The sequence below is a fragment of the Manduca sexta genome, chromosome 3 (assembly GCF_014839805.1).
Source record: "Manduca sexta isolate Smith_Timp_Sample1 chromosome 3, JHU_Msex_v1.0, whole genome shotgun sequence".
Classification (NCBI taxonomy): domain Eukaryota; kingdom Metazoa; phylum Arthropoda; class Insecta; order Lepidoptera; family Sphingidae; genus Manduca; species Manduca sexta.
In genome coordinates, this window is record NC_051117.1 from 4,364,887 (window position 1) to 4,381,723 (window position 16,837).

Genomic DNA, 16,837 nt, shown 5'->3' on the forward strand with positions numbered 1-16,837 from the left:
ATCGATATGTATCAATAATATATATTTATGGTTAACTGAATATTAGTCGATTTTTAAACTGATAATTCCTTATGCAATCACTATTATTTTTAATTATGAATGTTATATTATCGTCTAGTTATTCATTTGCTAGTTTATTTAACATTAAAAAATACAACTGGTAATTTTACTTTGTAAGTAGGTATCTTCATTTTTCATATTATGACCTCTATACGCAAATTTATAGGTACAATATAGTGATTTTATCTTTAGAAGTGACTGTGTGTTGTGCCCGCAGAGTGGTGGTGCCGCCGCCGCCGTCGTGCCCGGCGCCGGCCGCCCCGTCGCGGCTGGCGTCCAACCCGCCGCCCACCAGCATCATCAAGCGCAACGTGCTCAGCAACTCGCTCGTCGACATCAACGACCCTGGTGATTACAGTTTTTTTTTTTTAATTAACGTACATTTTACATAGCTTTGCCAGGCGTCCCGTATTTACCAGCACGTCCCGTATTTTAGGCACTTTTTAAAATGTCCCGGCGGGACAGACTCTGTCCCGCAAATTGATCTATCTACGATTGACAAGTACTCAAGCATGCAACGTTCACATTTTCGGTGAAGGGATGAGGAAACCTGCATACCTGAGAAATTCTCTATAAGAATTTTCGAGGGTGTGTGATATCTACCAATCCGCACTAGGCCAGCGTGGTGGACTAAGGCCTAATCCCTCTCATTAGCAGAGAAGGCCCGAGCCCAACAGTGGGACAGTATATAGTACAGGGCTGATATTATTAGTGTGCACCTAGTAATTATGATGATTACGATTTGGACTAACACGAGCATGTCTCAGTGGCGCTGGCGGCGGAGCGTCTGACGCGGCGCGGGTCGGTGGGGTCGCTGGACAGCGGCATGTCCGTCTCGTTCCAGCACGGCAGCCGCAACGCACTGCACGCCACCTCGCCGCGACACCCCACCGAGCAACGCTCGCCAGGTAACACTACAACGCTCATAACATTTCATATTTACAGCTTAACCGTTTGAATTAAGTCGGTATGAAAAAAGTATCGATAAGTATACTCCAGCCAAATCGAAAGTAGTTTACAATGACCAATTATTTTTTTTATGTGCATTAACATAAACATCACTTCCATTATTGACGCTGGATAACTTAGCATGTTCAAAAAATAAACACAAACTAGATACAACAACAGTCTTTAAAACTAAGATACACACATTTCTCTTCCTTTATGAGCATGTGCTGAATTGTAGAATAAACGTCACTTCTAATCGTCCCTGGGACTGAATAATAGGCACAAAATGTTGTCTTCACAAGCACAAACATATTTATGAATATAAAGGCATGATAAAAGCTTAATATTATGTTTTTCATAGTCAGATTCTTTGATTCCTACAAAATTAAACTGAAATTCACATTGAGTCTCGTGATTAAGATTATTAATCATCATGTTTCCATCCCACAGGACGTTTATTCGGCGGCATATTCCCGGGACGCACACGCAAGCTCAGCGCGTCCGGCATACCGGACCCCAAACACGGACAAGTGGGAAAGAGCACCGAAGTCTAATCTATGACTACATTACAACTACGGTGACGAGATATTACGGGATCATACAGTTTCGCACCCCGTAAAGTTCGATAATATCGAAATTGAACCGTACATTGGTTCACATAAAGGACATTTTACAATTGCGTTTTGAGGAAAATATTAGTTATTTTCAACTTTATTTATTAAGAGAAATAGTTTTGAAAAGGTCCATAGGTACACTCAAATCTTAAGTTACACGATTGATTTATAAATGGGCGGGTACCTCATTTTCTTAGTGCCATCTTAATTTTTTTTTGTTTTATTAAACACAGAAAACAATTGTTTTTATTCCTTAAAACATTTCTTAGCAATATTTTTAATTAGATATTTTGTAACACGATGCAATAACGATATCTCCATAGACGTTTTAGATTTAAGTCTTGTTTGCATTTCGTCACGAAAATCGTAATTTGATTCATAAATGTTTTTAATGTTCGTAAGGACATATTGTTGGGTAAAACCCGCTATCGTATCATAGTGGGTTATTTATCTATCGAATGGTGTGTCTTGGATGTTGCAGGAAAGCATATTTATTATAAAATCTGGTTTATTGTAATCAGGGTATAGAGTACATTCGGGTGTTTGGTACGGTTAAGGCGGTCGCTTCCAGTTTAAGTGCCAATCTAGGTACACAAATTCGATTAAATTAACTCGGTATAAGCTACGACTTTAGAAACGCAAACACCATAAAACGACAGACACGAATTTTATTATGTAGTTGATACGATAAACACTTAATAAAACTTTTTATTACTCACTCAATTTTTAATCGTAGAGACATCGATAGATTGGCAATGCTTGATAGGAAATCTCTATTTTTATCGATAAAACATTTAATCATAGACATCGAATTGTGCCGTTGTTTTATGGTGTTATTGTGAAATTATTGACTAAAATACGTACTCGATACAGCTCGGTAAAAATTTATATCGATATATTTTGACTACGCTAGGAGTCTTTCGACTTAACGAAGGTACGTGAATGTAACGAAATTTGGGTCCACGTTATTGGGTGTAGCGATTTTGTTAGGTATCGATTAAATATGAGTTGTCACTGATTCTGACTCTACAATCTGTATTTTCAAAGCGTCTGAAATGATTTCTTGCGACATTAGTAAGAGATTCCGGGAATATGATTATAAAAAGAAATCATATAGGATTTTGATTAATTAAGGCGGTAGTCTTTGTTATGAACTTGAAAAACAATAATTTTAATGTTTATCGATCATAAGCACCCTCAATATTTTTTTTATCACGAGTGAACTTCTCCGACTATTCCCCAATTCGTCTGTAGTATTATGATCATCATACTATTTTCCAGACTTGACTGTAATTCGAATATTCTAATCGACAGAATCGGTGCTCACTCATACATTTTATAGCTAAAGTTATTGTGTGGTTACAGCATGGGATAAAAAATTCAAAACGATTCAAACTAACGGAAAATGTATTTGCTTAGATTTTAAATAATTTTCATTGCATGTTACCAAGCCAGAGAGGTATTAGGGTTTAATTTATCGACAAAAAATATCTTAGAATGTTTAAAAATCATCACATTTTCTTTAGAATAATTGTACATACGTTTGGATTAGAAAAGCAGATTTTTGAAGCACTCGTAAAATCGAATAACATATAGATACATCACAGTTATAGTATATTTATATCGAATGAGAAGATAAATACGAATTTATTCACTATTGTTGATGAATTTTATTAGATTTAGATTTTGAGGAAAATTTAACTTAATAGTATAGTGTGCTCCTGGTTCAATTGCATATTTCCAAGATATTTAGTCGATATATTAATCGAACATTAACAGTGGATATCGATAAAAAAACATTGAAATCGTTTAACATTAAACACAAATATGATTTTACGATATTTTTTTGGTAAAGTCATTGTTATAAGTTTTTATATTGTTACATGCCGTTTAGAATGAACGATCCCATGTTCGTGTTATAATGTAGAGAAATATTAATTTCGCACAAATATCGATTGAAATTGTCAATGTTCGTTTCAATAGCGCATCACTATCGATTGTCCATAATTAAATTCTATTAAAATTTAATATATTATTGTTAAGATAAAACGATTTCTTCCAAAACTATGTACGATTTTCTTTACTCGACTATACTCGAAGGCTGCTTTTGAATATATTTTTTTTTATCTCGACGTTACCGATACCAACTTCCCTTGGATTTACCATAACGTATACCTATAGTATATAAGTATATTTATATTGTGACTTATGACCGGTCATTGTCCTTAGGACGGTGTTATAGCGTTAAAACGCTGCGTTTGCCTGAAATATATCGATAGTCCAAAACTCCAGATTCTTATTTACATAATACGAAAACAAATTGCCAATAATAATAATACCAATGAACTTCAATATAAAATTATATTAATACACAATATTCGATAAATACAATCAACAAACGCAGCGCTTTAACACTCGATAAATATCGATATTCGGAAGTGACTAACGACCGGTCAGAAATCTTAAAATAATGTTGACTAATAATGACACTGTTGACTTTGTACTGGTTATGTAGAGCTTGTTGTCAGAGTCGGCGCTGGTTCTTAAAACTGGTAGAGTGAGATCATCGTCGACATCAATTTATCGATTACAGAGACCGCAATATCATACTTATCGATATACCAAACGTAACATACGCGATAGTTTTGGAATCGATTATTCTTAACAAGACGATAAGCGATGGTTATTGGAATCTATCGATTGTTACGAAATGAAAAATTCTAGAAAAGCCAGTATTAAACAGTTGAATAAAGTGTAAAGCGGCCGCTCCTCTCACCCTGCCATAGTGCCGACTCTGCTTGTTGTTTCTACTATTTGATACGTGATTAGATAGTGGTTAATAAGCGATTTGTTGAATTGAAGGATTAATAAACTAACTTTGAATTACTGTAGATTATGTTGTAGGGGAAGGATTGAAAATATATATAGTGTAGAAAATATTTTTTCGTGTATTTCTATCGATATTGTTTAAATTTTATTTTGGCCTAGTAATGAAATGTCTTTCAAACATTTAGTTTAATAGATAACATATTTCTAGATAGCGGTTCTAAATGATTTAATTTTTTTGATATATTTTTTAATCTTTCTCCTACATTATACCTGGAAATCACATGCTACTCAACTATTAATACTGTATGTTTGTAGGTATTAATTAAAGCTATTTCCATTGTTTATGGCTGTCATAGCTATCATCGATGACTTACTATTATCTTAACGAAAACTAAAAATAAGCATGCTTTGTAGCATGTGCGTTCCGGGCCTAATCTTCTGTCAGTTTATTTCCAAATGCTTTTTCTAACATATCGGCATGCTACCAAAAATTCTGTCCATTATTGTACCTAAACGAATCTCCATATTTCATAAGCGTATGTTTTTTTTATGTACAGTCGGTGACACTTTTAAAATCGACTTTAATTTTGCTCCTGTGACTTCTTTCCTTTGTTTGCTGGCTGCACGTTATAACTTCCCTTAAAAATCGCGTTGTAGTTATAAAAAAAAAAAATTGTAATGCATGACAAAATGAAAGGAATTGATAAATGTTTCCAATTGAATTTTGAACCTTATGTATATTGTAATCTACGATTTTTCTATTTCGTCGCGTGTTGCTGTGTACAATGACAGATTGAACGATTATGTTTTAGCGATATTTCTTTAGACCTTTATTTTAGAAGTAGTGTAGTTTCAAGAATGTCATCTTTCAAAATCGAGGGCCCAAAGCCTGAGAAATGAAGAAGAAATGTTACCAATATTTGGTGATTCATGACTCTGAAATTGGGCTTAATATAAAATTGACATTTATTTGGTACTTATCTTTGAACTATCGAACTTTCAAACTAACTTAACTATCTAACTATTGGTGAAACGGTAATTTCATGAAATTGATGAATTAATATCTGCATAATTAGATAGATAAATAATATTTCCCATTAAAAGTAGATAAAAAATATTGCTTTGAGAAATTCGAGTGCCTTCTATTTAAGGACGATTTACGAGCAACTAAAAAAGACCTTATTTCTTAGACTAAAGGTCTTGAATGCTGTAATGATAGACGTCTGTCATTCTACACAGTGAGACGCTATAACAAACTCGAATGTAATTTCTTGAACGTATTTCAAGCGAAATGCGTCTTAATTTCATTAGGGATACGGTATATTATGTGTTTCCGTGGTTGTGATATGTTCCAAATGACATGTATTCCATACACCTTTCTGACGGCAAGAGAAACTCTTTTTTAATCAAACAATCTTCTGATTTCTTTCAATTGATATTGAGAAGAGAGATTCAGAAAATTAAAAAGAAACTCTATGCAGGAATAGCTATGGTCGATTTCACCTTTTTAAATTAGTTATTCGCAACATTTTTGCTTTAAACAGTCATTTGGAACGAATCACAATCGATAGTGTGGGATGTATAAGCTTTTTGTAAATTTCGCTTGAAGCCAAAGATGTCATATTTTTGTGTTCAAATTGTTTGAAAGAATATAAAATTATCTACAATGGTCGATACGTTAAACTGATTAATGATTTAGTTTAAGAGATCTATCTCTTACCTATTATAGTATCGCTTTACTTGTAATAAATGAAATAAATATCGATATCAATATCGAAGCAAAAATAATTAATAATCGAATTAATTTCATTCGATTTGATGCTGATTAAATTTACAAGTAAAGGTATACGAGCGGTGTATTTTTTGTTTAATATAATGTAGAAGGGATTTCTTTTTTTTCTGTAATATATATCTTACTAACTTATTATCTTAACTTTGTATGTATATTGAAGAGTACTTTCTAATATATATCTTTTAGTTATTGTTAAATAATAGCGGTAAGCAATAAACGCGTTCGCGTCACATTATGTGTTGTAATATAAAATGTTGTTGAGAGTTATTGCAACTAAGTCACTTACAATAGTTTTATTTAAAGAAAAACAATGGAAATGTATTTATTTATTAAATATGAATTAACATTCATGAGGATGTTTTGTTGTTTTATTTATTATCACCTTTAGAGCTTATTTTTTATGATAATCAAACTTATTGGTACATTAAACAACACAAGCGAAGTAAAAACAACGGTTTAATGAAATCAATTTGATGGATAATTTTTATCTGATGAATAAGAAATTAGCCCTTATATACTGTTAAAATTAACATTATTTAGGGTTATTTTTGAAATTTCTGAAACTCTGATCCCTGCACTAAGAATAAAAATTAGTAAAATTCCACCTGTCTGTTCCATCAGTCTGGATACACGCAACCAGTTTCTACAATTTGCAAAACTACAAGCCTAATTTGTAAGTTACTTTAAAATATGCTTTTTTCATACGTGCACGGCAGTGACGGGACTACACCTGATGGTAAGTGGAGTGGGGTCAATAGAACGTCGACTGACGAGAGTTGATTATCCGTCGGCAATCGACACAATTATGCCGGCCTGTTGGAACCAGGTATACACAAGCTGATCCCGGAACGCGACACACTTCCGTGAGCTACTATGGCGGGTTTTAACACATTGTGTCGTATTTACGGTGGTCGCTATGCGGGCGTATATAAAATATATACTACCAGCATATTGATCGAAATGTAGGTTTTCAATCAATTAGATTAGAGATTTCAATTTGACAGCATCTCAGCTCAGAGTATAACTGAGTCGCATCTATTGACACCGTCCCTAGTTTCCAATAATGAAAGTAATAATTACGGAATGACATTTATATGTCAAGAGTAAAGTGTTTGTTTTAATGACGTCACGGCACTTCTTTATCATTATTACAGATTCAAATCATCCCCTTGGTAAATAGGTAACACAAAACGTACCTAATAACTAACTATATTGTTGAATGTCTGTTATATAATATTACCTATAAATACATACCTAGATTATGCTCATTATGGGAAAAGATATTTTTATATACATTAGAACATACTGTATGCATAATTACTCCTTGGTAATTTTGTATGTTGTCATTGGCGTCTGTCAATCTTGAACATCTAATTAAAACGTGTATTTTAAAAAGCTATATGAATTAATCACATGATTGAACCAAAAACAGCGATCTGATGTAGTCTGTTTTTGTTTTGTATCTGCTATTATTACTCGACAAAATTGGCAAAATCACCGTTAAATAAACGGTGGCAGTCATAATATACAAGAACATGAAGAATTAATTACATGCAAAATATAACACATAGGAATATAATTTAGTTTTGAAATGATATAATATTGTTTAAGGTCGAAACGCATACCCTCACGACTTCATCCCTGAAGGTGTAGGCAGAGGCGCAATCTATGCACCCATTTTCCGCTGTGCGTATTACTTACGTTATAGTGGGTGAGCTTATCGCCATATCGAGCACAAATTCCAAACTGATACTCAGTAGAAAATCCCAATACCACTGCTCGACCCGGGGATCGAACCCAAGTCCTCAGCATTGCAGTCGTACTGTCATAAAAATACCGAGGCACTAGGGAGTCGGACGCAAAGCGATTAACAGTTTATAATATAGGTACCAACAATTTTAGCGACATTTTTTCGTGAAATTACTGACACAATACCCACGTTATAACGAATAGTAACCATTAAAGTTAACATATTGTAAAAAGTATGAGTTTTTTGTCGACATGAATTTTTAAAACGACTAAATATAAAGAGTATATTTTGGGGGTATGTTTATTTTTTCTATATGTTCCATGTATTTCGAGGTAGATAGCTTCTAAAAATACGGTTAACACGCCGTTTTGCTGGGGAGCACCTTAATCGGATCACGTTTATCCGCAAGATTAACTTTAAACGAATATATTTTTTATTTCAATCCTTTTTATTAGCATTAAATTTGGCGCGTTCCATCGAAATTTTCTGGTAAATAACTACACAAAGTTATTTTTGGTACAACACATAAATGTTTTGACAAATATATTGTTACAAATCTATTTTTGATGGTATTTGTTTGAGCATTACTTTCATTATACAAAGAAAAGTAAAAAGAAGCGATCCTTAGGAAGCTAAATGCTTTTGGATATTAATAATAGCCTACGTAAGTATCTCGCGTTCCGGGATCAGCCTGTGTATATCCGGTTCAACAGGCCGGCATAATTGTGTCGACTGTCGAGGCGTATTCATCTCTCGTCAGTCGACATTCTATTGGAACCCACTCCACTTACCATCAGGTGCAGGTCACTTTGCTGTATTCACAAAAAAAAATGAAATTTCGATTGTTTTAAGCCCATATTTGGATTTCACGTACGTCGAGCAATGGAAATACCAGTAATATACATTATTATATTTTAATAATATTGATTAAATTATTCTTAGTAAACGCCAAGTCAAAAGTACTCTGAACCGGCGGGAATGCACAAAAATATTGATGAAGGTGGATGAAACGAGAGAAGTATACCAGAATCTTGCAAAGTGTTAATCCATAGTCTCTGCCTAATCCTATGGAATAGAGACGTGATACTATATATGTATTACAATCTTAATATTTTCAGGATTCGAACCCACACGCAAAACCCAACTTCTGTCGAAGCCGCTAACCACAAACCGATCTACGGCTTACCATAATCTATACTAAAAAGATTTACCGAATCAAAATTCCCATGGTTGAAATAGATATACATCCGTCTCTTTCTCGCGAGTTCATCAGCGGGCTTCGGAAAGCCGCAGTACGGACAACGATATCCCACTTGTGGGTCTTCACCCCCACCCCCCTAAGCTGTGCTTAGACTCGTAGCAATAGTAAACGTCATGAGTTTTCTAGGCAGGTGAAAAAACGTGGAGTCGACGTTTTATATTTTATAGACAAAAGTTTAAAGAATAATTTTTGTACGTTTGGAATTTATGTGTTAATTTGTTTATTTAATCTACACTTAAAAAAAATTGATTTGTAATGAACATTATTACTTAATTCGTTAAACAAACTTTAAACAATGCACGTCCGAGATGCAATAGCAAAATCTTTGACTTAAGATTTAAATAACATGTCATACTGCTTTGTTTAAAAATTCATCGCTTAGAGCGCTGTAGGCAACACTATACTATGTTCATTGATGAATATCAATGAAAGAAATCTTTAATTCTTTATTGAAGTATACAGTAAATATACCTAAAGAAATAATTTAACCATATATTTATATTTATTGATTATATTTAAATCACTGACGTATAGGTATTCTATAGACACGAACGTCCATATAAACTATTTATTCAAAATCTGAACTAAAATATTACTGTTCATTAAAATATCAACCAAAACGTCACTGTTATAACCTATGTATTCACTTGAACAACAAATAATTTTAATTATTTGACTAATATTTTTATTCACGTCCAAGTTTCAAATAATTTTAATTATTTGACTAATATTTTTTATTCTCGTCCACGTTTACACTTAGAATCGAGTTCTTATATTATGAGCTTCACTCCATACATAACCACACGCTGTCAATGTTGAAATCATACTAAACAGGTGTACGGATTGCAGTACAGTTCACTCGAACACAATAGGTGTACGGAACGCCAGATCCAGTACGTAATACAATTATGTCGATGATATAAAATATTTTAATTAAACAGCTACTCCACAGTTTCGTGTTTTAGTTCGGACGGCGGATGGCCGCGCGTCCACTTTCAGTACATTTGACCACGTGACGATAGTTACAGCCGTCGACTTCGCCCACCATTATTTAATTATTGAAAATAAATTGTTATGCACTGGATTCTCTATTAATAGAGGTATGTACTAACTTAATTATTGCTCTATATTAAATTATAGTTTATCTTTGTAAGGAAATAATTGGTTAAAATTTATTTACCGCTATATTTATTGAATAACCCTAATAATGTGAAAGGTTTTTAATAATTATGTTTTGACAAAGTCAACAGATAATTATTAACTGAATAGTCAGATGCTAAATTGAGCATATTAAAAAAATATTTTATAAATATTCAAGTCTAAATAATCTTTATTGACGTATTTTTTTGGTTTTGGAAATATCGTACTATAGATATGGTAAATTTTTATCATTTCCACGTTCCAAGTATATATATAGTTTTTATTTTTATTGCTTGTTACCCAAAAATATAATGCTATCAATACCTACGTAGAAATTAAAACTAGTTAATTTAATTATTAACGTATGAGTATCTGCCTACAATAAAATATATGAATGGTATTAAATGTATACCTAACTAATAAACTACTTTTTGTAAATTTCAATGTGGAATAAATTACAAAGAAAATACGACAACAACACAAGAATAAAAATATTCTGAGCAGCTAATTTATACTATATTGATAATATATAATATTATATAACAATAGTACCTATATTTTATGATGTTTTGGATATTAATAAATTAAGCATTATTATCCGCTTAATAACTTAGTATTGGGTGGAAGTATAATTCAAATATAAATGTATTTCTGCTGCCTACCTCTCTGTAGTCACAGGCGTGATTATATTCTCTTCTTACTGCAAAAACTACACATAACAAATTTTTAAATTTCGGACCAGCAAACACACTACAGTCACAAAATCAAATAACAACACACATGATAAAAATCAATTTCACCAATAACAAATACACTAACAATTCCAAATTCAAAAACATTAAAAACTTCTTAAACCAATTGAGGTTTCCGAACGCGTTTCCCGCCAATTTACATGTCAAACTTGGCGGAATGGCGCCGTCCCTCGGGACGTGTGCACAACCGTTCCGTTAATAATGGCGTAATGGTAAAACGACACAAATTATACTCATTTAGTGGTAATTTAATAAACTTAACTAAATTATACACATTTAATTCAATTTAAGCGACGCCCGAGCCGACACAACTTGCTCCTCGGTTATTCACCTTGGGGCGGACTTGAGAGCTTTGCGCCTCAGCCTTGTGGTCCTTTTCTCTTTGATGTTTCAAGAAGCCGTGTTGATCATGAGATAATTGGATTTTTCTAATAAAGATATAACATGTATTAATAATTTCATTGCGTATAAATAAATCAATTTCAACAAGGCAAAAGGTTAAGATTATGAAGTTAGATTTAAGTGTTTGATTTTTAAATAATTAATTAAATTATTTTATTAGTCAGGGAAGATGTACGTATTACTAGTTCCGTGTTTCATTTATCTTGAATCTTGATCTTGATCTTGAAGCCAAAGGGCTTAGTGACTACTTAAACTGAGATACATAATGGTACAACGTTTCCCGTATACACACAATTAACTTTATTACCTCTGAGTAAATATTTTTCTTAAAGTAAATACCTTTAGTTACATCAGGTCGTTGGATATCATGTAGCGGAATCAGCCTTTTATCTATCTCCCCTTATACCCCTAGAACGTGTAGCCTGCGCAACAACCTTACATGTTGCAGAAAATATTTTTTACGTACTTAGTTTAAAGATTAGCGCTACTGACACAAACGGTGTGAGATATTCAATGACTCATCAATCTGGATAGTGTTTTAAAATTTACATTTGAACCCAGAAATCTTAGGGTTGCCACTGGCTTCTATACTGCACTATGCACGATATAGACAAGTGAAACGCTCATTTAAAACTACATTTATTGTTCGATAGTTTTTAATTACGGCTTAAAGTCACGGAAAATATGTTAAATCCAAATATGTATAAAACTCAATATTGCTAAAAATGCTGCTAAACTCGATTAGCCTTCAACCATAGATTAGTGGCTAAAGGTAAATTTTTCCGAAAGCGAAGCCACAACATATAGGTTATGCATGAAGGTCTGCAAATCGTTCTAATGCTAATTAGATGCTACATAACAGTGGCGATGTGTCCATACAATACGATTCCTACCGGCTTCCCTTTTAATATTAATTACGTTTATCCTAGTTTTTGTTTTCTGTTAAATTGGGGGCAATAGCCAAAGCTTTTTTTTGCATCGAGTAACAATACAATTCCTACCGGCTTCTTTTTTAAGATTAATAACGTTTGTCTTAGTTTTTGTTTTCTTTTTAAATTGGCGGCAATAACTAAAGCATTTTTTACCCTATAGTTACCTTTTGGAGAATATCACCCTTCGCCACTGCTATATAAAGGGAAGCCGGTAGGAATCGGGTTATATGGACCCTTCAGCACTGCCGTAGATACACAGTCTAACTTATAAAAATTTGCGAAGCTATGCTTAGTTGAAACACAAATTACTCTATCAGCTAAGTCAAAGCCATCTTGCCTCTTATTAAGATTTAAACTAGGAACCGGTTATATTTTTGACAGCTATTTAAGCAATTCTTAACCACCTCTTTACGCTGCCCTTTCGAATATTTTTATCATCTCCGTCCAATGGCTGTCTGGTAGAGATTGCCTCGAGCGATAAGACCCCAATTTGTACAACCGATGTTTTAATCATTTCCACTCTCTGTATACAAATTTGTCTTCTTATATTTACGATGTAAAATAAAGTTTTAAATAAAATAAATAACGCTAAAACAAGTAAGACTGATAATGTCTATGAATATTTGTCATCAGACAGTTTCAGGTTCAAATGGAGGAATCCTTGGATGGGCGTGAAGGCAGCTCGAGCGCCGCTGGGTTCGATTCCGCGGCGATACTCAACGACGATGTCTCACCGACTACCAGCTTCTGCTACAATATTCCCAACTTATTCAACGGGTTTGTATCGTTAGTACAGTTGGTATTTAATCAAATAATTATTATTCCCCTTATTATTCCATTTTCTCTTATATCCATCCCATGGTCTGTAAGAGATTGCCTTGTGCGATTAAACCGCCATTTGTAAATTTTTCTCTTTTCTTGTTTTAATATTTGTATCCCTGGTGCACAATAAAGTTTAATAAATAATATTGTACCCTTACGTATTCCAATAATGATTTATTATTATTAAAAACCTATTTAATTTAAGAAAATAAAATTTACCCAAAATTACCTGATAAAATTTGTGAACTAGTTTTCAATAATAAAATATTTCTTGAAGTCTCTCTAACAGCTACTTATTAATTTATTCGCAGTTTGGGTCCCGGGTCAGTACTTTGCGAACGCTCTGAGAACGATGCGACAGAAACGTTTACAACCAACACCGAGCCTGCTGAGGAGAGCGTCGAACAACAATACGAGGAAGATGAAGAATATTCGCCCAAATCAAGTAAATTACTCATTTTTTATGCAAAAGTAGATGAGAGTTTATTGTTAAATACAATCATACTATTGTAATCATACATTGCGGCGATAGACTAGTTGAGTGTGGAATGGACTGCCGAGACGAATGTCGGCAGGTTTAAAACCCAAGGGTTCTTCTATGTGAATTTTCTAAAATTATGTGTGTATACTTTGTGAGTTATCGCTTGATTTAACGGTAAAGAAAAACATCGTGAGGAAACCTGCATACCAGAGAAGTACTTTATAGGAGTTTTGAGGGTGTGTGAAGCCTATCAAACCGCACTAAGCCAGTGTGGTGTACTACGACCTATTCCCTCTCAGTGGTAGAGGAGGCCCGTGTCCAGTAGTGGGACATTATCTAAATTAGCATTTTAATACGATAATTGTTAAATAAAAATTACTTGATACTTGTGAAAGTCAATCGTCAATACTCAATCAATTCGTTAATACTTTCTGAAATATTGATTTTTCAGATTCAAAAGGCGATGTCCCAAAACGAAAACAAAGGCGATACAGGTACCAGACACTTCATAAATACTACGTTATTCTAAACATACAGCATGCATCACGCCTTTATCCCTGAATGGGTAGGCAGAGGTGCAACCAAAGCGGGCGGAAAAGTGCCAGTATGTTCCATCGCATGATGTCTTAGCGACTTCTTCTCAGTCGTACACTCCTGGCAGAGTGGTCGTGGTTATGGATTGTCTGATAAATTGATTGCGACTTTAGCGAGTCTCCTCCATCTCTCTCTGTTCATGGCACTGCGTGTACATTCAGTAAGGGAACACCTTGCAACCGATTTAATAACGTCTGTCCATTTGGTGGGTATTCGGCCGCGAGGACGTTTACCTTTACCGTCTTAGCGACATTGGGTACATATTCCAGCCTCCGGGCTCATACTAAGAAGAAAATAACCAATTTCACTTTGACCGCTCTGGGATTCGAACCCAGGATTTCAAAGCGGTGTCGTTCCGCGCACGCAATATACGTCACACAGAACTAGTCATAAATCATGCTTATACTTACTATTTTAGAAAACATGACGCATAATATATTTTCTAAGAAGCATTATAAAGTACCTAATAATAAAATATACTTAATAGCTTTCTCGACATATTCCATTTTTAGTATTCGAGTCATCCTACGCTATACTCACATGTCGTTTATATTAAGAACTTTGTTAAGATGACTCATACTTTCAGGTAAAAACCAAATTCACCACGCATATTTTCAAATATAAAAAGAAATAATTGCTAAGTACAAAATACGAATGTTGCGGTGGAGTAGTTGTGTTGCGTGTGATATGACTACCGTCCTAAAGTCCTGGGTTCTAATCGCGGGCAGTGATATTGGGTTTTTCTACTATTATTAGCTCGGAATCTGAAACCTATGTTTATGGTAAAAGTCTCGCTTATTGGACGGATCACATACAGCGAAAAGTGGATGCCCTAGCTGTGGTTCTGCCTACCCTTTAAGGATAAAGGCATGATGTGAGTTTTTGGGTTAGTGCAAAATATAAAATAATTTTAACAAAAAAATTAAACCGCCTTCAAAAAGATGTTATGCTATATGTATAAGTATGTGAGAAGTACAGTCAACCAAACTCAATGCAAAATCATAACTAAATGCGTCACAGCAAAGCTAAATTCTGGATTTCGTTTTCTTGGACGACATAATTATTCTAGTTTTTTTAATTTTAAAACCAAACTACCGAAGCGATCTTGAAAAAAAATTTATGGGACCAATCTGGCAAGAAATTCTTTCGAATAAATAAAGAAATTTCCAAATCGGTTCATAAATGAGCGAGTTCTGAGGTAACAAACATACAAAAAAAAAACCTCCTCCTTTTTTTGAAGTCGGTTAAAAAGTAAATAAATTAGTGATACAATTTGTTCTAGAACAACATTTTCGAACGTACAACTGGAGCAGTTGGAGGCGGCCTTCCACAAGACACACTACCCTGACGTGTTCTTCAGGGAGGAGCTGGCCATGAGAATTGACTTGACTGAAGCTAGAGTCCAGGTGAACTATATTTTTTTTTTTACATATCGGGAATGTGACCCCATCCCTCCTGGTGGTAAATGGAGTGGGGTCCAAAAGAATGTCGATTGACGAGAGATGATTACCCATCGACAGTCGACACAATTATGCCGGCCTGTTGGAACCGGATATACACAGGCTGATCCCGGAACGTGACACATTTATTTTAGCCACTAAGGGGGGTTTCAACATCTGTGTACGGTGGTCGCTATCCTGGCGGATATAAAATATATTTACCACCAGAAATTATTGTTTCTCTAAAATATCTATCATAAAACATATAATTATAAGTAAGTTTGTTTTTATACGTACGCGGCATTGTAACCCACTACATCTGATGGTAAGTGGTAGACTCCATATTTGTTGCAACGTAAAGAAATTGTATGATTGAGTATTCAGGCTGGATAATTAGATTCATTTTGAAGTATAAGTTGAGCAAAGTTTTACATTCAGTTATCCATCATTTTTTCTTTCAAATAATTTGTTTAACGGTGAGAGAATCGATCTCTATTAGATATTTTCAAAAATCCATATGTAGTCAGCAACGAAAGTAGTTATGACAAGTTCAAAACTTCAAAATATCAATACATTTAATTTAATTGAAGCATTATTTTTCATTGTATAAAATAAATTAAATCCCTTTTATTATATTTGTGAAGTAAAAGAAGGGTGTAGACGAGGTGAAGTTTTCAATTTATTCAGCTTTTATATGGCTGATTGTACTTTTGAGTCGTAAAGAGCAATAGTTACCTGGTAATAAATCCAACTCAGAAATTAAGTCTTAATTTACACAAAACGTGGTCAAAACAACCTTCATTCCAAACGATACAAAACAATCACAACGCCCCATCCTAATGAACCAAACAGAGCAGTAACTGCAGGTAATCACTAAATAGGTTTGGTTTCAAAACCGCCGGGCGAAGTGGCGCAAACAGCAAAAGGCCGGCTGTGACCAGTATCCCCGCGGGAGGTCTCCGGGAGAGCGCTCGCCCTCCACACTGGCGCTGGAGATGAGGGACTTCATAACTATACCAGG

The 16,837-nt window shown here is 34.2% G+C and overlaps 2 protein-coding genes and 1 long non-coding RNA gene across 4 annotated transcripts in view; 2 read left to right on the plus strand and 1 right to left on the minus strand.

Annotated features, from left to right (window-relative positions):
• The window catches only part of LOC115456051 (IQ motif and SEC7 domain-containing protein 2), a 226,513-nt gene extending 219,914 nt beyond the window's left edge, over positions 1–6,599 (plus strand). Inside the window, 3 exon segments of the mRNA XM_030184911.2 lie at positions 278–408; positions 828–968; positions 1,459–6,599. Of these exon segments, the coding sequence (XP_030040771.2) occupies positions 278–408; positions 828–968; positions 1,459–1,562 (376 nt within the window). The 3' untranslated portion in view covers positions 1,563–6,599.
• On the minus strand, positions 116–11,335 carry LOC115456054. Its single transcript, XR_005112573.1, has 3 exons — positions 11,057–11,335; positions 813–974; positions 116–405 (listed from the first exon to the last, which is right to left on the minus strand). It is a non-coding gene; the product is annotated as an uncharacterized LOC115456054 (long non-coding RNA).
• On the plus strand, positions 10,207–16,836 carry LOC115456053 (homeobox protein ARX; the record flags this gene model as incomplete). Of its 2 annotated transcripts, none has more annotated exon segments than XM_037440195.1 (6): positions 10,207–10,354; positions 13,114–13,266; positions 13,614–13,747; positions 14,235–14,277; positions 15,660–15,783; positions 16,698–16,836. In XM_037440195.1, coding segments are annotated over 5 exon segments (577 nt in total), but the record flags the coding sequence as incomplete, so codon positions are not given.
• Between the last annotated feature and the right edge of the window lies 1 nt (position 16,837).